Source organism: Dendropsophus ebraccatus, chromosome 7, assembly GCF_027789765.1.
Source record: "Dendropsophus ebraccatus isolate aDenEbr1 chromosome 7, aDenEbr1.pat, whole genome shotgun sequence".
Lineage (NCBI taxonomy): Eukaryota > Metazoa > Chordata > Amphibia > Anura > Hylidae > Dendropsophus > Dendropsophus ebraccatus.
The window spans coordinates 141805381-141827870 of record NC_091460.1 but is presented as its reverse complement, the minus strand read 5'-3'; the positions used below and the strand labels follow the sequence as shown (position 1 = coordinate 141827870).

The window sequence follows — 22490 nt, the reverse complement described above, 5'->3', positions numbered from 1 at the left end:
ATGGCGGATGGGGTCGGTCGACACGGATCAGGTATGTATGATCAGGTATGTATAGCACAACACACTTCCGGGTACACGTGCGGGGGTGGGGGGACACGGGAAGGGGGCGATTCACAGACATAACATACATTACAAAGTTGTATAACTTTGTAATGTGTGTTATTCTGTGAATACTTGCTGAGCACCGCACTACCCCTTTAATACTAATTGGGATGAGCATTGACTAAAAACAAGTTGAACCCTCCAAAATGGAAATTAGGCTCTTGAGTTGAGCCCTCCAAAATGGAGTTAGACAAGTTACAATTAAAACTTTAAAAAAATTTATTTTGATGTTGTAGAGGGGATCCCTTTAAAAAGTTATTTTGATGCCCTTGAGGTGAGCTCTCCAAAAATGGAGTTAGACAAGTTAGAATTGAGACCTTCCAAAAATTGATTATGATGCCGTTGAGGTGAGCCCTCTAAAAATTAATCTGGATGCCCTTGAGGTGAGCCCTCCAAAAATCCTGTGAGTTACAGAAGAACTGATAACAATACAGTCTTCTTAAGAGACCCTGTAATTTGAGTATCTAAGAGAAGGTAAATTTAAATTAAATTTGATGGAAAAACCACCCACTACTACCGCCTCTACTGACCTGATTGATCGTGCATGCTAAACAGTGACTTCTTTAACCTAAAAAAAAAATAAAATTAGCAGGCCCTTGAAATGAGTTCTTCAAAAATTGATTTTGTGGTGAGGCCTCCAACATTCTCATTCGATTCGATTTTATTAAAAAAAAAGGTAAATAAAAGATTGAATTGAATTCAAGTTAATTTGAAATGGAAGATTAAAAAAACAGCCGATAAAGTGGCCTTTACTGAGCTGCTGGCTTCTGCCTTTGAAACAGCTACAAAATGAAAGGAAGGCAGAGGACGCCCCCAGCATGTTTTTATCTACAAATTAAATGGTTTGAAATGGATAACACAAGGATTCCACTAAAATAGCAAGATTCTGATTAAAAGTTAAAATGCCAAGTTTTTGCCCCACACAAGTTTTTGTCCTAACAAGGACTTTTGAGGGTCTTTCCTGCTTAATATCACCTAATAACCTACTCACTCTGCTACACACTGTCTCCCTCTCTAGCCACAAGTAGCATCTGATAATGAATGTCAAATCCACAATTTTATACATGGCCATTGAGATGAGCCCTCCAAAAACTAGCTTGAGGCCCTTGAGGTGAGCCCTCAGAAAAATTGTATGGATGCCCCTAGAAATGAGCCCTCTAAAAAATTCTATAGAGGCCCTTGAAAAAGCCCAGGAAAAAAATTATATGGAGGCCCTTGAAAGAGCCCTGAAAAAATTAAGTGCATAGCCCTTCAGGTTAGCCTCAGTCCTGCTCTTTCCCACTCAGCCCAGTGCTTGGCTTCCTAGTGACGCTGCATGCCTGAGGTCGTCATGTGCTCTTCTCGGAGCCCCTACTCAGCTTTGAGTGGCAAATTGTGCAAACTGCGCTGCGTTTATCATCCGCGCACACATTAAAAATTTCCACACCAAAATGGCTGCTACAGGGAACAGCTGGAGCCCTGCGTTCTCCCAGTGGACAGTTCTCTGCCTTTAGCTGCCTTTTGCAGTGCTGCACAGCCCTCCTCATATCCACTGCTTTCCCTGCTGGACATTACCCCACCCGGCACCTCCTCTTACACACTTTGCTCCTCCTCCTGCCCGCTCACCATACCAACAGCCTCCCCCGATTGCAACTGTGTCTCATCATCATCAGTAACAATTTGATGTGCAGGTTGCCGGTACACACCACCAAAGTCACCATGAGATGGCGGATGCTCCAGTGCTTGGGGAACACTACACAGAAAATCCTCAGGTAGCTCCTGGGATTCTTCAAGTACTTTAATGGAGTCCAATTAGGGAAAAGAGCACCTGGGAGTGGGCAAGGGTGGCATGACTCTGTTGATGAGATTGGGCAGGTTGCTGCCTGTGTGGTCCTAGAGCCTGTACCACCCCCCCCCCCCCCCCCTTGCATAGTTATTGGTATTGTGTATTATTCGATTGAATACCTACTCGATCATCTCTAAAATCTCTAAAGAAGATCTATTACAGTAATGAAATGGTTTGTAATATCCTATTTCTATACCGAGGTTAGGGGTCCAAAGTCTGAGCCTGTACCACGTAGAAATTCTGATGTCAACATTTCCAGTTCTGTTAGGGGCTTAATTGAAAAAATAAAATAAAATACAATGTATATTTCCTGCCTGACATGAGTTGTTCCTGTATATGAGGGCATCTATACAAAATGTCCCCAATAACAATGCAACTGGGATCTGAAATAGAAATGTCACCAGAACCTGGCTCTGCTTTTGCCTACATTTTTGCTAGTCTAGTACAATGGTTGAAGTCCCGGATCAAGGTCTGATGACATTACTGTTAAATATTGATAGGAAGTTCTTATACTTCACAGTCTTATTTTTCAGGCTGCTGAAATAACACTAGACGCACTATAGGTGTTTCCTCGGGAAGCTGTGTAAGTATCTACCTGACAATGACTTTATAACCTGTGCAATATGTTTCTGCTTATTGTAGCACAGGTGATGATTCTTACCTAGTCGGGGCAGAAACGCAGATATGAAACTGCAAGGAGTGCAAAGTCTGTGCGGAGGATCATAAAGAGTTGCTTGTGAAGGGTAGAGCAGGGTCATAAGGAAAACCATGCTAAGGAGACATAAAGAGCAGTCTGTGCAGAGAGGGCCATGAAGAGCATTCTGGAGCAGTCTGTTAGAGAGGGCACAGATTGCTGTCTGTGAGAGCGGGGGCATAAGGCACACTGCGGAGGAGGAATAAGAAGTAATGTGAGAGAAAGCATAAGGAGCAGTCTGTGCGGAGAGGGCCATAAAGAGCAGCCTGTAATGGGTAACAGTCTGAAAGAAATGGAGCAGTCTGTTAGAGAGGGCACAAGATGCTGTCTGTGCAAGGGGGAACTAAGGTTTGTGGGAGAAGGGGCACAAGGGGACTTCAAGCTTTCTGCTGCTCATGCTGTCCTAGGCACTGAATACACCCCAGTAGGGCGATTCTAAAAGTGTCAGAATTTTTGCATGCAGATTTGTCACAGATACGCAGCAAAAGTCGCATGAGTTACAACAAAATCTACAAATACAAGTGCATCTGACTAAGTTAGAATATCATCAAAAAGTTATTTTTTTTTCAGTAATTCAATTCAACAAGTGAAACATCTATATTACATGGAGCCATTACAAACATTATATATATATATAATAGACTCAAACAAAGGGAACTTTTTCTAGTGTATACTTCTGCTGATGATTATGGATACAAAAGTAACTGTAGTTGGTGCGTTTCGCTGCCAAAACGCATCAACTACTTTTCCTGTACCTTGATAGTTTTACAATAATAATTTGATACACGTTACCTCCATCCTGGGTGCTGCACTTCTTGGATTCTCGTGTATGGGCCATGTTCCGGGTCTTTCCGAGCACCAGATGGTGAGGTTGAACTGGTGAGCTGACTAGAAAAGACTGTGCTATTTGGGTTTTCCTTGGCTGTCAGCCATAATCATCAACCTTAGCAGAAATAAATACTAAAAAAGTTCACTGTATTTGTAGAGACTCTATATAATATAGGGGTTTCACTTTATGAATTGAATTACTGAAAAAAAAAAAACTTTTTGGATAATATTCTAATTTATTGAGATACTCTTGCTTGTGTAGATGTTGTTGTGGGTTCACCAAGGATCTCACCCCTATCCACAGAAAGAAGACACTTCAAATATGCAAAGACATTTTTGCAAAGTTCTCTCCAATGTAAACATGAAGGTTGTCATGAAAAATATTTCTGTACTTTGCTCTCTTTATCTTTCCCTCAACTCTGACCTCTTCCAGCTGCTAAACCAACCCCCCCCCCCCCCCCCCCCGCCCCCGGCACAATGCTGCCACCACCGTGCCATTGAACACATCTCTAACCAAGGCCCCTCTCCCCCAATCACTTAGTTTGGTGATCGGCAATGTGAAGGATAATGGAGGCGACTCTTTGTACCTTCTTTGTACCCTTCTACATATCTTTGCTTTGACACAGTCTCTGAGCTCTACGGGCAGTTCTTTCCTCCTCATGACTCAGTTTTGCTCTGACGCATTGTCAGCATTGCAAAGCTTTGACTGCCCAGGCATGATGGGAATTGTAGTTTTGCAACAGCTGTAGGGCCAAAGGTTCTCCATCCCTTATTTAGAGTGTCATTGCAAATAATAATGCCTCCTAGGAATACTGTCTCCTAGGAAATGGAGAATGTGGAACTAAGTGACCCTCCACTTGGCCTGGAAGAAGAGTTTCATGTACTTCTCACTCCTGATGCCGTCCGTTTCCTCGCTCAGATCACTTCTACATTCAATAATGAAGTTGACAAGGTAAGCAATTTTACCAATGTGCTCATACATATTCAGTAGAATTCAATCTGTGCCTCTGACTCAGTTGAGTATTAGGAGGTGCTGATAAATCTAAGAGAAGTTTACGTGAGACATTCAGTTGGTAGCTTGGAAACAACCTTTTAGAAAGCCAGCTTCTGGAGCAGATGGGGTTTATATTATTTAGTACTATACCCTATAGTATGAAGAGGTCTTCCCTGTGCATGTGTACAGCTGCATGTCCATATTCAGTAGAAGAGAATCCTAGGGGGTTTTGCATTGTATGGTCAGCTCTCCTGTCACACAGCACCAAAAACTATAACCACACAATATATACTGACTGAATTGTTGCATAACAAAAACCAAAACCATTGTCTACTGGTAAGCGTGTATAGTTGATATAATAAAAAAAAAAAAAAAATATATATATATATATATATATATATATATATATAATTTATTTATTTTTTATTTAACATAATATAATATAATATAATTAGGAAAAGTTAGCAAAATAATATACTTAGTTATAGTTAAAGGGGTACTCCGGCAAAAATCTTTTTCTTTAATATCAACTGGTTTCAGAACGTTATATAGATTTGTATTTTACTTCTATTTAAAAATCTCCAGTCTTCTAGTACTTATCAGCTGCAGTATGTCCTGCAGGAAGTGGTTGATTCTTTTCAGTCACTACAGTGCTCTCTGCTTACATCTCTGTCCGAGACAGGAACCATCCAGAGCAGGAGAGGTTTTCTATGGGGATTTGCTACTGATCTGGACAGTTCCTGACATGGACACAGGTGGCAGCAGAGAGCACTGTGTCAGACTGGAAAGAATACACCACTTCCTGTAGGACATACAGCAGCTGATGAGTACTGGAAGACTGGAGATTTTTAAAGAAAACTAAATTACAAATTTATATAACTTTGTGGCACTAGTTAATTTTAAAGAAAAAGATTTTTGCTGGAGTATCCCTTTAATTGCCTTTAGTTGATATACAACCTGCATGATGAACAAAATGCTTTCCTTGCATGAGCGTGCAATGGACGTGCAAGTTATATGTGGGTCTTGTTGTCTGTGAAGGCATATGGTAGATGAGAGGTCTGTTATAGATAGTGTATTAAGCGCAGGAGTTTTGCCTCTAGTCACAAAGTGAAGAATTTTGAATAAGTAATTTTTTTGTAAAATTTTTGTTTGCAGATTTTGTGGAATCGAACAGCGCGAAAAGTTGAGCTCGACTTAACTAATAGCTATCCTGATTTTTCACCGAACACTGCACATATAAGAAATGACACAAACTGGAAGGTGGCCGCTGTTCCCCATAGACTTCAGAACAGACATGTGGATATTGGGGATACAGCACCGTACCAAACCGAACGTTTCCATAGAGCGTTGATGTCCTCTGCTCAAGGAATACAGGTAAAAAATAACATCATACCCCGTCAGGGGCTTCTAGACCTCCAAAAAGATCTCCAACCCATCTATATATCACATGTGTAGGCATATATAATATCACAACAACATGCATCACAAAACCAATAAATAACATCAACAAATGGTAACTTCATATAAGTTAAAGTGTAACTGTCATTTAAGTGTCACTTTTCAGAAATCAATAAATATCAATAGTACAAGGGATTTTAAGAAACTCTGTAATAAGTTTTATTAAGCAAAAGAGTTTTCTTCTTCCTTCCTTTCTTCCTTCCTCCCCCCTCACTTCAGAAGAAGCAGGATTTCTGTGTCCATTATGCTCTATGGAGAGGGGAGGGGATGAGGGAGCAGGGAGAGGAGAAAGGGCAGCCCTGGACAGCACAACATCCTGAAATCTTCTCTCACCAAGCTCCCAGATAAGCACTGACCTTTCTGACCTGTGACTCCAGTGTTTTATGTGCCCAGTCTCTAAACTGTACAGCTGCTTCTCTGTTCTCCTTGTTCACTCATCCCCCTCCCCCTTCATAGGTTATAATGGACTCAGCAAATCCGTCTTTACTTTGCTTCTACGTTCGTGATTTTAAAATAACGGATGTTATTTGGCCTCAAAATGACGGACATGTAAAAAGTCAGAAGTCAAATGGCCAAAAAAAGACAGGTTTATATGATAGGTGTAACTCACTATCCAGAATATTCATACCCCCCTATGACCACCATCCAATAGACGATACCATGTGATTCCTCCATCGCTGACAGCCTTCTCTTGCTGTAACGTGTTTCACTTAGGTGGATTTTGATGACGGTAACTGTCCGACCTTCTACAATCAGATCAAAGGGATTTTTAACGTCTATCAAGTGGTTCATGGCGAGATACCAGGTAATAAAGATGAAGGGGGGGATTTATCAAACATGGTGGAAAGTGAAACTGGCTCAGTCGCCCCTAGCAACCAATCAGATTCCACCTCTCATTCCTCACAGATTTTTTGGAAAATGAAAGGTGGAATCTGATTGGTTGTTAGGGGCGACTGAGCCAGTTTCACTTTACACCATGTTTGATAAATCTTCGCCTTCGAAGTACATGAGATACAATGGCCCAGGATTATTCATATATGCCAGGTTTACCTCCTATCTGCAGGGTTACTGTCTGTCTCTGAGGCCCCTGTGTTAATGCTCAGACCAAGGGCTTGGAACATGGTGGAGCACAATATGCTGGTAATACATCTTTGTTCTGTGTATAATCTCTGATGTGGTTTGGAGTAGACGTTACGTTTGCTGCCATGTTGCGGACTATATATTATAATCGCTGTGAATGTGTAAACACGTCTATTGTTAGCCGCAATGCACTATAAAGAGCCAACAGATTGTGTGCGGGGATACATGTCCTCAGCTAGAGAATAGGAAAGGATTGCTGATACTTGCAGATTGTAGAAGACATTATAGCAAACATTTAAACCCGTCACACTTCACCTTTTATATTTTAGAAACATAGAAGATTGTCGGCATAAAAAGCCCCCCTCCCGTCCATCTACTCTGCCCTTGTAGTATTTCCCTTCTTATTATCTTAGGATAGATATATGTACACACCAGGCAGGTTACATTCTGTTATTGTAGATTTACCAACCACATCTGCTGGAAGTTTGTTCCAAGCATCTACTACTCCTTCAGTAAAGTAATATTTTCTCACGTTGCTTCTGATCTTTCCCCCAGTAATCTCTCACTGTCTCCTCTTCTTCTACAGTTCAGTTTTTTCTAACTAAACATAATAACATGCACACAAAATACAATGTATATAGGGGCCTGATAGCAATACAATATATATAGGGGCCTGATAGCAATACAATGTATATATGGGGTCCTGAGAGCAATACAATGTATATATTGGGCCCTGATAGCAATGCAATGTATATATGGGGTCCTGATAGCAATACAATATATATATATATGGGGTCCTGATAGCAATGCAATGTATATATGGGGTCCTGATAGCAATACAATGTATATAGGGGCCTGATAGCAATACAAAATATATAGGGGCCTGATAGCAATACAATGTATATATGGGGTCCTGAGAGCAATACAATGTATATATTGGGCCCTGATAGCAATGCAATGTATATATGCGGTCCTGAGAGCAATACTATATATATATGGGGTCCTGAGAGCAATACTATATATATATGGGGTCCTGAGAGCAATACAATGTATATATGCGGTCCTGAGAGCAATACTATATATATATGGGGTCCTGAGAGCAATACAATGTATATATGGGGTCCTGAGAGCAATACAATGTATATATTGGGCCCTGATAGCAATACAATGTATATATGCGGTCCTGAGAGCAATACTATATATATATGGGGTCCTGAGAGCAATACTATATATATAGGGTCCTGATAGCAATACAATGTATATATGGGGTCCTGAGAGCAATACAATGTATATATTCTATTTATGAACCCGTATTCAACAGGTGAATATTTTTCAGATGCAACTTTTTTTTAATCTGCTTGTTTTGAGTATTCACCCAAAAGATAGCATAATCCGGGATTAGCGCCCAATTTATCCTTTGCGACTTTTTAAAAACATCGCTCAAATTGTTGCAGGCCTCCGTCTGGTCAGTACCAGGCTTCACCAGTCGTGTACACTATATGTTCTTCATAGAAACTGATAATATAGTATAATCTCCTATAGGCTGAACACAGGTGATGTAGCGGGCAGTTTTCTCATCACAGATTAATGGCAGAGAGATCCCCGGGCCTCTTTTTGACTATGGCCTACTCATGTACCACGTCGGGAAAAGACTCAGTGAGAGTGAATGCGGGCCCTTCTTCTATTTATCAAAGGTAAGTTAAAGTGTGACCGTTCCAATCAAAATAGTTGAGATAAGTCACCATTGTTTGATCAGTTGGGGCCTAACCTAGAAGAAACCTTTAATCGGCAGAATGTTGGTGCGAGTGTCTTGGCCTCTTTAATAGCTCGTCTGTATGGGGCATTTGTGCTGCAGCCCCAATCCTCTACAAGTCAGTGGAAAGGAGATGTAGCACCAGGTACAGCCATACTGGATTGTATGCCGCTGTGTCTGTGCAAACAATGAACTACATTCTCCATTTTGTTCAATGGTTGTATGTCTCAGCATCACCCAGTTCTTCATCACAATTATTTTTCTGAAAAGGACAAACTAGTGGTAAACCATTACTTACTAACTGCAAGGCAGAGACTTATGGCGGCTATATCTCCAATAACAGCATCACCGACCAGTATGTTGCTCATTGATGAGGAAGAATATGTTCTCTTCCTTTTCTGAGAAATCAAATAGAAGTAGAATTCAGACAGCAGGTATCATGGGGCAAAAGGAACTGACTGTAAAATGAGGGGGTCCCTTAAAGAAGAAGCCCGGCAAAATTTTTTATTAAAGTATTTTATTGCCCCCCCCCCAAAAGTTATACAAATCACCAATATACACTTATTGAAAATGCTTATAAAGTGTTTTTTTCCCTGCACTTACTACTGCATCAAGGCTTCACTTACTGGATAACATGGTGATGTCACTTCCTGGATAACATGGTGATGTCACTTCCTGGATAACATGGTGATGTCACTTCCTGGATAAAATGGTGATGTCACTTCCTGGATAACATGGTGATGTCACTTCCTGGATAAAATGGTGATGTCACTTCCTGGATAAAATGGTGATGTCTCGGCCCGACTCCCAGAGCTGTGCGGGCTGTAGCTGCTGGAGAGGATGATGCCAGAGGGACACAGGGCACTGGAGGGACAGTGAGCATCCCCCTGCCATCATCCTCTCCAGCAGTCACAGCCCGCACAGCTCTGGGAGTCGTGACATCCCCATGTTATCCAGGAAGTGACATCACCATGTTATCCAGGAAGTGACACCACCATTTTATCCAGGAAGTGACATCACCATGTTATCCAGGAAGTGACACCACCATTTTATCCAGGAAGTGACATCACCATGTTATCCAGGAAGTGAAGCCTTGATGCAGTAGTAAGTGCAGGGAAAAAGCACTTTATAAGCATTTCCCGTAATAAGTGTATATTGGGGATTTGTATAACTTTTGGGGGGACAAAACAATACTTTAATTAAAATTTTTGCCGGACTTCTTTAACTGACCAATATAAAATATTGCACTTCTGTAAAGTAATATACTGTATATATTTTCTTCCAGGTAGAAAGCTTTCTAGAGGCCAGACTGTGGAATCAGATATTTGTATGGACAGAAGAAAAGGTGATGTGGTGCAATTTGTGAGAATCGTGTTAAGTGCACATCCTCATCATACTGAATCACACTCCAGGGACACAAATACATGTGTTTTTAGGTTATGTTCACACAGCGTAAAAAATACCGTAAACTATGGCCGAAGTTTTTATTTAAAACAATGGCGCTGCAGTGAACATAGCAGCAAATGCAACAACGGCCGTAGTGCTCACACACTCACTCGAACACTGCGGCCGTTGTTCACTGCGACATAGAAAAAGATGAACCTATCGACTTTCTATGGCCGCAGTTCTACAAACGGCAGCCGCAGTTAACCCTCTGTACACACAATGTACACAGAGCTATGGCTAATTGGATTGCAGGAACACCTAAAGGTGCCTGTAATCTGAATAGAAAAAATAATGTTCATCCAGCCGATAATGCAGTATTGGCCGGATGAACATGTAAAACAATGGCCGTGAACATAGCCTTTCCATGAATTGTTGCAGTTTTACACTTTTCAGTTTTGAAATCGTATCATACACATCCATTGGCTCTTATGGAAGACTTTCCTGCGCAGACTTTGTGCAAAGCAGGAGGACAAGCTGAACATCACACATCTGACGTCATTGCTGGATGTGACGTCATTGCTGGATCTGACGTCATTGCTGGATGTGACGTCATTGCTGGATGTGACGTCATTGCCGGATCTGACGCCATTGCCGGATCTGACGCCATTGCCCGATCTGACGCCATTGCCGGATCTGACGTCATTGCCGGATCTGATGTCATTGCCGGATCTGACGCCATTGCCGGATCTGACGCCATTGCCGGATCTGATGTCATCGCCGGATGTGACGTCATTGCTGGATCTGACGTCATTGCCGGATCTGATGTCATTGCCGGATGTGATGTCATTGCCGGATGTGATGCCATCGCTGGATGTGACGTCATTGCTGGATCTGACGTCATTGCCGGATCTGATGTCATTGCCGGATCTGATGTCATTGCCGGATCTGATGTCATTGCCAGATCTGACGCCATTGCTGGATCTGATGTCATTGCCGGATCTGATGTCATTGCCGGATCTGATGTCATTGCCGGATCTGATGCCATTGCCGGATCTGATGTCATTGCCGGATCTGATGTCATTGCCAGATCTGACGCCACTGCCGGATCTGACGCCACTGCCAGATCTGACGCCACTGCCGGATCTGACACCACTGCCGGATCTGACGTCATTGCCGGATCTGATGCCATTGCTGGATGTGACGTCATTGCTGGATCTGATGTCATTGCCGGATCCTGATATTTACCTCCTCCAGTATATTAGAAACATTACCTCTCATTATAATTCTGTCCTCAGATAATGAGATGGATTTTAAGAAGTGATGACTCAAGAAGGCGAAAAGATAGGTTATTTTTCCCAATACCTCGCCCCTTTAATGCTTATATGTAGAGACATAGCTCACCCTGACTAGCAGGCTTTTTATTTAAAAAAAAAAATTCATGTTCTTTATGGAATCACACTTCTGGACCATCGTTTTTCAGAGCTGTTATTCCTCCAGAAAATGAAAAAATTGTCACCTGAATACTAATAATTCAGTGTGGCAAAGGGTGCACTGATCAGCTGGGTTAAGGGCCCATTCACATAACAGAATCGGTGCCGCAATTCCGTGCGGAAACCTCTCACCCCCCCACACACGCGTGCGTGTGCGTGGACTCGGCGCCAAATCCCGTCTTCTATCTGAATGAATGGGAGGGTTCACGTACCTCCGCTCTCCGTTCCTCTCAAAGAATTGACATTCGCCACCGATTCCGTAGTGTGAACGGGCCCTTACACCCAGTTTTTAATGTTTTGTATAAATTTCTAGTAAGAATAACAAGAGAACGGCACAACAAAAAATGAAAAAAAAAAAGATGTTTTAAAACTTTTGTGAGAAATTAAAAAAAATAGATAAATCAGTGACTTTAAATGTCTGATTATATGCGATTCCACCGGCTACTGACATCATGTTTCTTCATGTATCACATAGCTGAGTCTCCCAGCGGGAAGCATTAAGGCCACGGTGCTTATAGAAAGTGTCCTGGCGTCATTCGAGATGGAAGAAATCCTCTACGAGCTGAGGGAGCACTCCGCCGGTCTGAACTGTGGCATTTGGGATTACTCCGCCTCATTTGTCAGTAAATTTGGTAAGTTTAGAATAAATGTAATTAATAGAGATTAAACAGAAAAAAAAGCAAAAAAATAATATAAAAAAAACACAGCCATGCATCACTTTGTAGTTTTATATACTGTAAGTGTTAGGTACTGGGCACATAGGGGGAGATTCATCAAACATGGTGTAAAGTGAAACTGGCTCAGTCGCCCCTAGCAACCAATCAGCTTCCACCTTTCATTTTCCACAGAGCCTGTGAGGAATGAAAGATGGATTCCCTGCAGGAAGTGGTGTAATCTCTCCAGTCTGACACAGTGCTCTCTGCTGCCACCTGCTGTCTGTGACAGGAATTGTCTAGAACAGTAGTGGATTTGCTACCACTCTGGACAGATCCTGACATGGACACAGGTGACAGCAGAAAGCCTAGAAAGAATACACCACTTCCTGCAGGACATACAACAGCTGATAAGTACTGGAAGACTTCAGATTGGAAAAAAAAAAAAAAAACTCTTTGATACCAACTGATCTAGTTTTTGTTCTCCCCAGAACAACTATAATGACTTTCCTTGCTCTTCTTCTAAATGAATAGGTAATGTGTTTTGTTGTAAGATACATCATTTTTTTCTAATCATTTATTTTTCTCACAAATTTCAGGACATCGGCTAGAATTTCTGTTGCCAGATCGCAGTAAGTACGTGAATATGGAGAAACGATTTCTAAAAAGTTACATGGATTTGTTGGTGCAGACGTGCCATAGACGAGGAGCCTTAGCTACAGGGGGAATGGCCGCCCTCCTTCTGCCAAAGGACAAGGACAGCACAGAATATCAGAGCGTTATTGCGGCTGTTACACGGTAAGCTGGGGGGCTTTGGGTCACTTCATCATCTATCATGGGGTGACTCCATCCCCCTAGAACAGTAATAGTAGTTCCCATGTGTAAAAGGTGCGTAAAGATGGTTAAGATGCAGCTTGTATAGAATGGGTATATATGTAACCACACACTAAAATGATGGATACCCTATTAATGTGATGACCATTTCTTATTACTACCTTAAGAGTGAGATCTGACAATACAATCACTATTGTGCATTTCAGGCTGAAGCTGTTTGAAATAACGGCCGGAGTGGATGGGTTTATGGTGTACGACATTGACCTGGTTGCACCGATGCAAAAGGTGAGATCATCTGTCACGTTATGTAATATATTATTGGATATTTCTATTCAAAACCATTTGGTTACAGGAGGCAGAAGCGTCAAGTATTGCAATTTCTTAGGGTCCATTTACACAGAAAGATTATCTGCCAAAGATTTGAAGCCAAAGCCAGAAACGGACTATAAAACAGAGATCAGGTCATAAAGGAAATCCTGAGATTTCTCCTCTTTCCAAATCCATTCTTGGCTTTGGCTTCAAATCTTTGGCAGATAATCTTTCTGTGTAAATGTGTTATCATTAGAAAGGGGCCGGCCGGGGGTGGTTCGGCGCTATGGAAGCGGGTAGTGCTCCTAATGGTCCCACCGAAGGGTGGAGCACACAAGTAACTGCACCTGAAAAGCATAGAGGAGGAAGCTAAGAGACATATCTTCCTCCTCGGCGTCTCCTGTGCAACAGGGACATATCAGCAGGTTAGATTCATCTAACCTGCTGATAGTTCCCCTTTAAAGTGAATGGAGCCTAGCTGTAATACCGCAGACAACCTGAGAACTGGTTTGGTGCTGTTTTTGGAAGAAGGCATCACTATTTTTTGTAAACCATGGAAACCCCATTTATTTAATCTCTTATTTATTCACTCTATAAGGGAGAATTCACACACAGTGGATTTCTGCAAGAATATCCATCCTATTTATCTAAAATAGAACCATTAAGAAGATTTTGCATAAACCATTTCCGTGTGACCTCACTTGTACACTGTTCTTCAGCTTTTCCAGGAGCACACCAGTGGACCCAACCAGTTACACATCATTCCATCGGTGAATATCTCCCAGTCTGACCTACTTGTAATGCCTGCTGTAAGTACAAAGCAACTGCGTCACTAAAAACAATGCAGAAGTTCTTTATTATTATGTGTTATGGTGGGTGCTGACAGAAGTGGTCTCTTATTTTGGGTATGTGCACACTACGTAAATCACGCGGATAATGTGCCGTGGATTCCACCGCTCGTGCCCGCACGCTTCCACTTCTATCTGCGACCGTCCCATAGACTCCATTCTATGGTCAGGCAGAATACCCCGTCTGCCCAAAGAATGGAAATGTAAATTTTTTGGGAGGACGACGTAAGCCACCTGACCATAGAATGGATCCTATGGAACCAGTGGGACTTAAAGAGGAGCGTTGGAATCTGCAGAAAGTTAACCATGTGATTTCCATAGTGTGTATATACCCTAAATTTGCAATTGATGCAACTTAATGATTACTGAGGGTATGTTCACACTACAAAATATGCAAGGAAATTGCAAACGGAGGTGGCATAGCGGACTCTGCTTGAAGTTCCGCCAGTCTCATTGATTCAATTTCTCAAACTCAATCGGTCGTCCACCCAAAGAATTGACATGTCAAAAAATTAATTGAGTCAATGGGACTGGCGGAACTTCAAGCGGAGTCTGTCACGCGACCTCCGCTTGTAATTTCCTTACGTCTTCCACAGTGTGAGCATACCCTAAAAATGTTTGTATTCTTTTCCTCAGGGAGGTGTAACACTGTTCGGCCTGAAGTATAATATTGCTGTTGGTATACTGTTCATTGATGCCTGGCTTAAAGGTACGTGTTCCACTTTCTGTCTTAAAGGGGTTATCCAGTGTGGGGGCACTTTTTGGGGGGGACCGGGGAGGAGGTGGCTGAAATAAAAGACGTCCACTCACCTCCCCGGTTCCAGCGGCGGCTCACTCATCGCGGCGCTCCGTTCCCCAGTTCCCGGACCCTTCCTGGTGTCTGACGCTGCCCGAGACGCTACGTCTCAGGGCCGCTCAGCCACTCAGTAAAGGAGGCGGGATCCGTTTTAAGTACGCTCGGATCCCGCCTCCTTCACTGAGTGGCTGAGCGGCCCTGAGACATAGCGTCTCTGGCGGTGTCAGACACCAGGAAATGGCCGGGAACCGGAGCGCCGTGATGAGTGACCCGCCGCTGGAACCGGGGAGGTGAGTGGACGTCTTTTATTTCAGCCACCTCCTCCCCGGTCCCCCCCCCCCCCTGAAAGTGCCCCCATGCTGGAGCACCCCTTTAATCTATTCCTCTAGAAATGTTATTGTTCCCTAATACTGAGAACTTCTTCCTGTAATGTCTTATGTTTAGGGGAAGGTCATTTTTTCTTTTGTGGAAAGGTGGAGGACTCGGCAACAGCTGAAATATCTCGCTCTCAGGTATGCACAGAATGAGTTAGTCTCATGTATATGCCAAAAGTGTTTTAATAGTAAATATTAAATACAAGGTCAAGAATGGATTCAACCACTTTAGCACTAAAGTGAATGTACCATCAGGTATAACAAGGAAGGAGTCAGAGCAGCGAAAAGAAGCTGCAATGGACAAGTAGATCCTGATGGCCCGTACAAGGTTCAAACAGTGCGGGGACTGTTCCCTAGGATGGAAAGGAACTGGGCAAAATAAAGGGAGGACAATGTTCTCTTTAATGTAAAAAGCCGACACAACTTTCAGAAGCAAGAGGGAGTAGCACTACCTTATTCTTGTGTAGGAAAAGATAGGGGGAGCGACGAGAGGGCTGCCAATTCAGACACCCTATGAATGGACATGACCGCCACCAAAAAGTGAGCTTCCATAAAAGGAGACGCGGGGAGACCTCCTATAGGAGCTCAAAAAGGGGGGGCCCTGTAAGACAAAGGGCGGGAACCCACTGGAAAATTACTAATAAAGCAGATACTTAAGACCTCAAGGTGGCATGACTGTGGTCCTAATCTAGACTGGATTGCAGAAAGGAAAACCTGGGAGTAGATCAAACCAAGAAAAGATGGCCTTCCATACTATTTTATATCAATCTTTGTAGCCCAGAACTAGGAGTGAAACCTACCCAACCTATAATAATGTATGTTGGCCCCACTCCTAGCTCGTCCTAGCATGTGGTTTTACTGTGTTTTTTTACTTGAAAAAGTAGAGGTCCTGTTATTTGAAAGCCACAATTTACAGTATAAAAAAAACTTGTCGACCAGGTGTATGCACTATGGTCCCACCTTGGCCGTTGCTTGTTTGTACCATAGAATGTGTCGTATTCTGTCTCTTTGTATACACAGTTATCTTTAGTTACAATACCAGAGGAAATGTTTAGGCTAAGGACCACGTTGGCCCTCGAGGGGTTAGTTTTTTTTTTTTTGTCGTCAGCAGTGGGACAGCTCATGCTTTGTTCTCTCTGGTTCACAGGTCTGGCAGTGGATAAGGCACCGGGTGAAATTAGAAGATGACAACAGAACGGTCACAAGGGGTCTGGTGCTCGCTCTAGTACAGCAAGTGGTGCGCCAGCTGCTGGATGACTCATCTGCTCTGTAAGTAAATATAACCTCTGATGGCGGGCAGGGCGAAGCTGGCATCACACTGCAGAAAAGGAGAACACAAATAGCCTTGTTGGCAAATGTTCATGTAAATGATTTCTCTGTTGGGGCGACATAAAGAAAGCCTACATACACCGAGATCTGCTTTTTGTTGACTTGTTATGGTCAAAGGTGTTTTTGAGAAAACAAGATTTAGATTTTTATTTTATTAAAACTTTTTAGGTACAGTCAGGCCCGCTTCTGCCATGAGGCGGAATGAGTATTCCGCCTCAGGCGGCAGATTTTGCGGTCCTGCAGGGGGCGGCATGCCCGGCTGATAATCTGGCGGACCGGGCAAATGCCCACTGGGCCGCCCAGATTATCAGTTGTAGGGCCCCTCCAGAACATACACTACCGCCCCCACCTCCCTGGAACACCCAGGGGCCGCGGCCGCCGGAGCTCTTCAAGGCGGATCTGCCGCTTTAAAAGCAGGGGGCTCCGCTACCGCTAGCTGTTCTATCCAGTCCATTGAGCTTCCGGGACAGGTCACCTGATGCACGCCGGCCCCGTAAGCTCACAGCTCCAGCCCCGTGCGCCGCACCTCTTCCGCGGTCCTGTGCGGTCAGCTGTTGCATGTATGCCACTGAGCAGGAGACTAGAGAGGTGCGGCGCGCGGGGCTGGAGCTGTGAGCTTACGGGCCGGCGTGCATCAGGTGACCTGTCCCGGAAGCTCAATGGACTGGATAGAACAGCTAGTGGTAGCGGAGCCCCCTACTTTTAAAGCGGCAGATCCGCCTTGAAGAGGTCCGGCGGCCGCGGCCCCTGGCTGTTCCAGTGAGGTGGGGGCGGTAGTGTATGTTGTTGGCGGGCTTGCCGCGGGCGCGCGCGGGGGGGGGGGGGGTTGGGGTTCGAGTGCCAGTGAGGGGGGCGGCAGCCTGAGGTTTGCCTCAGGCGGCACAGACCCCAGAGTCGGCCCTGGGTACAGTATAGCATCAGTCACTAAAGAGCCATTAAAAATACATGGAACACGGGGCAGGGAATGTGGGTGATTTATCATGGCTTGTTTGCAGAAAAAAAAATCTCATTTTTTTTTGCACAAGCCCGATTTCCTTTTTTTTTACCCTGTCCACCAAGGTGGGTCATCCATATAAAAGGGGAGTGCTTAAAGTTTAAATGCAGTGCTTATGTGTCAGTCACAAACTGTGTATTTTTCCCTACTGTAGCATGACATTAGTATATAATTAAAATTAATACTTTTTTCCCCCCTTTTTTTTTAGGCAACAACAAAGGCTAAATACGGCAGTCGAATTATTTATGGAAATTGTTCTAAAAAGAGATTTCCCAGAATTCATCACTACCTACCTTAACCTGGATCACACATTCCTCAGTAGCAGGTTTTAAGGGAGATCATACTGCAGGGATGGGGAACCTTCGGCCCTCCAGCTGTTGCAGAACTACAATTCCCATCATGCCTGGACAGCCGAAGAAAAAGCTTTGGTTGCCCAAGCATGATGGGAATTTTATTTCTGCAACAGCTAGAGGGCCAAAGGTCCCCCATCTCTGCTCTAAAGGCCCTATTCCACGACACGATTGGCCGTATTCGGCCGATAACCGTTCCGTGGAATAGGAGGCAACGATCAGCCGACATCGTTCATGTCGGCTGATGGTTGATGTCGTTTGTCTTTTAACATTCGCTCTGTGGAATAGTAGCGGCAGCAGCAGAAGACCGCCGCTATATCCTTTGGGCTGCCCGGATGATCACCCGGGCAGCCCCCTCCCCGGACTCACCCGCTCGCTGCTCATTTGCTCCTCATTGTTGGCCCATGGACTAAGGCCTTAAGGCTATAAGCTCCAATGCCAACATGTCATTGCCTTTGTATTATTTAAAAAAAAAAAACCTTGTGGGTACTGTAAAACATCAGGTTAATTTTCGGGAACAATCACAAGTTTTCCATCAGGAATAAAATTCACTGTCTTTTTTTAGGGGGGTGTAAAAAAATTGTAATTTTGTTCAATAAAAAAAAAAATCTGATTTAAAAAAAATAAAGATCAGTAGCTTTAATCTGTTTTGTTTCCACATCTAATAATTCTGCTATCAGTGAAGAGAACCCTCTACAAGCTCTCCCACACCACCATTCACACTGGGCAGGAGCACGTTGCTATGGATAAAATTTGCAAACACAAAAGATGCAACAGCTAACGGCAAGACACAAACCCACAAAAAAAAATTTAAAATCTCCATGTCTTATTTTTTTCTGTGTTCAAGATGGGGGAGCGGCTGCCTCTACTTTGTAGTGCACTCCACCCAGGTATTTTTATTGCCAGTATTAGTCGGATCCTGCATGCCCAGAGCATAGGCTTATTATATGCCATGGAGAGGCCAAAGTGGAGTGTAGGTTCCATCCTGGGCATGAGGCCACCTTATTGTGGTGGGATGGTACACACTATTTGCAAATGGTATCTATGAGCCTCATTATTTTAATGGAGTGTTTTAGCGATTTTCATATCTGTATTGGGCATGATTTGTGTTGGCCAGATAAGAAATTCTCTTGTGAACACTCTATTCCCTACAAGTCAGTTCTTCAAGGCACAGGGACGGCAATGTAGGGAGTATGCAGTCATTCGAGCCATCTAATCACAATCTAAAAGAAATCATAAACAGACATGCTATAAAGAGATGAGCGAATTTACAGTAGGAAGGAAGCGAATCAGTCAGTTCCTAGCTGCATTCTGCTCATCAGGCTGTGGACGTCTGCTCTGTGTCACTCCTCCCCGGGTGCTGGGAGAAGTTTTCCAGGACTGGATCCATTTTTCCAGCACCCGGATGATCGGAGTGCAGATAGGAACTACGTTTTTCACGTCATTCCTACTGTAAATTCACTCATCTCTAATGTTATTGCTAAAGGGAAGGTGTCATCGGAAAATGAGTTATTGTTTAAAGCGTAACTGTCTTTTTTTTTTTTTTTGCAGAAATCAGTAGTATAATCGATTTTAAGAAACTCTGTAATAGGTTTTATTACACAAAAAAGCCTCTTTCTGTACTCAAGAAGCAATTTCTTAGCCTCCCCCCCCCCTCACTTCTTATCTGTGCATTATCAGGAAAAGCAGTCTTTATTACAGAGAAGCCAGTGAAGACGGATTCTGCTGTGTCCATTATACCCTAAGGAGGGGGGAGGGGCCGAGGGAGAAGAGACGTGAAGGTCAGCTGTTTGTAGACTGTCTGGGCACCTAAAACACTGGATTCAGAGGTCAGAAAGGTCAGTGCTCATCTAGGAACTTGATAGGATAAAGGAAAAAAAAGCGAAAGGCGGGAGGCGGCGCCTCGTGTGATACCGTAGGTACCAATGGGTAAATGGAAAGGTAGATGGAGGCTCACCTTAAAGCCCCTTGGGCTTGTTGCATATCACCCCTTTATGGGGCACTGTGTCCTGTTTCAACTTGGCGTCTGTGTTCAGGGTTGCAGCTAGCTGGGAGAGACAGACAGGGATGCTCCCAAAGGGGCCGGTAGAAGTGCAGGCAAATAGCGGAAAAAAAGCGTCAAACTCCTAGATGCCAGCGCTGCCTCAGTGGAATTACAGGAACGATGATGGTAATATTTAAAAAGTTTTTATTTAGAATACGCACAGAGTATTACGCGTTTCAAAAGCATAATCTTTCTTCCTCAGATAGTTGTGCATACAGAGTATAGGACAGTGGGAGTAGACTGTGGCGTAGTACAAGGGCTGATATCACTGTGCTGAGCAGTTCGGCTGTCCCATGGGCATGGCAGGTAATAGAAGGATGCTATAGAAGCAGGTAAACTGCAGCTGGTAGTGGAAACTGAGGAGGGGATTATAGCATAACAGGGATAATGTTGTATATATACAAGTATAGATAGGTAAACTATTGGAATAAATTTATGATGATAAATGAATACCTAGATGTATATAAGGATAACATAAGGGGATTAGAGGTAAACATATTCCTCAGGGAGTATATTAACACATAAAATCATTGAATTAGTGATAAAACCATATAAAGGGAATAAAATCATAATGGTGAATAGTCTATATATCATATATATATATATATATATATAATATAATATAATATATATACTAGTCTATATCAATATAAATAAATAAATAAATGTAGGATAAATTCATGAGGGATAAAAAAAGAGAATAATGATAATAATTAGTAATCAATGATAAAAAAAAAAAGGAAAAAAAATATATATATAATGGAATTTTATATAATGGATATATTCATGGGGGATGATAGATGGAATAATTGGTAATAAATAATCAGAAAAATAAGACATAGGAACATGGTGATAAAAAACAAACAATCAAACCACTATATCTATGATAGTATATAAGAATATAAATACCAAAATATTGGTATTAATATTAGTAAAGGCAAAGCAAAATCTTTAGCAGGTGGCATGTTATATGACATTAATACACGTTTTCTATATATTCATTTAATCCTTTAGGAACCAGGGTCTTAAGCTTATAGATCCAAAATTTTTCCCTTTTGCGCAGGGATTGGAATCTGTGACCGCCTTTGGGGATCTGCTTGATGGGGGTAATGCGGAAGGCGCTAAAGTTGGAGTTAGTGCAATCGATGGCATGTCTGGATACACTATGTAGATAGAACCCCTTCTCCACATTAGCTCTATGTGGGTTCATTCTGCTCCTAAGGGCTTGGGTGGTGCGACCTATGTACTGAATTCCACACTTACATTCTAGTAGGTATACAACATAGGTGGACCCACAGTTCAGGAAGTTCTTTATTGGAAAAGTCTCACCGGTGACTTTAGACTCAAACTGTGTGGTGTTATGTGTTATATTGGAGCAGCACTTGCAGGCTTGAACGCCACACTTGTAGCTGCCTGTGATGGGGGGCAAGAAAGATGTATTTGTTGGTTTCTGGGATTCACAAGACTTAGCTTTATTCTGTTTACTTGGGGCGAGGATGTTTTTCAGGGAGCAAGATCTTCTGAAGGTGACTATGTCGCAGAGAAAGGGATCTTGTTTTATTATATTCCAGTGTTTTTGATGGCCTTATGATCAGATAAAAAAGTGGTGATGAAATTGAGGCCAAACTCCATGGTTGTCTCTGGGTTTTTGCTGGATTGTAGACATTGTTTCTGGGTAAGGGATCTAGCTCTGGAGGCGGAATGCTGAACCAGAGACCGGGGGTATTTCTTAGCTTGGAACCTTTTCGCAAGGATTTTGCTTTGCTTATTATAATCGCTTGTATTGGTACAGTTACGGCGGATACGCCTGAATTGACCGAAGGGAATATTAGTGATCCACTTCTTATAGTGTGCGCTTTGGTAGTGAAGGTAGCTATTGCTGTCCACGGTTTTAAAAAAAGTCTTTGTTAAAATTTTGTCGTTCTGATGGAAGACTACAATATCTAGGAATTCTGCATTGTTAGAAAAAATGTTGTGTGTGAACTCAAGGCCCCAGCTGTTTAGGTTGATATCTTTGATGAAGTCCTCCAGTTCTATGGTTGTGCCTCCCCAGATGATGAAAATATCATCTATATAACGCAAATAGATGATGCACTTAGAAAAAAGGTGGTGTTTATAGATAAAGTCCTGTTCGAACAGACCAACAAAAAGGTTCGCAAAACTTGGTGCGAATTTACTGCCCATAGCGGTCCCGCACTGCTGTTTGTAGACCTGGTCATCAAAATAAAAGATGTTGTGCTTCAAAATAAAGCCAATACACTCTAGGAGAAAATCCGCTTGTACACTAGGCATAGTGGGATCCATATGTAGAAAGTGTGATGTGGCACTGATACCCAGATCGTGGTCAAT

At 42.8% G+C, this 22490-nt stretch overlaps 1 protein-coding gene across 1 annotated transcript; it reads left to right on the top strand.

The window, feature by feature from the left end:
• Positions 1-2421: 2421 nt before the first annotated feature.
• Positions 2422-18738, top strand: LOC138797870 (uncharacterized). Its single transcript, XM_069978619.1, has 15 exons — positions 2422-2510; positions 4273-4401; positions 5599-5817; positions 6616-6706; positions 6965-7041; positions 8565-8675; positions 10020-10079; positions 12086-12242; positions 12863-13061; positions 13304-13382; positions 14126-14215; positions 14891-14963; positions 15495-15562; positions 16572-16693; positions 17956-18738. Exons 2-15 carry the CDS (start codon positions 4276-4278, stop codon positions 18077-18079), a joined length of 1596 nt encoding a protein of 531 aa, XP_069834720.1. The 5' UTR covers positions 2422-2510; positions 4273-4275; the 3' UTR covers positions 18080-18738.
• The last annotated feature ends 3752 nt before the right edge of the window (positions 18739-22490 follow it).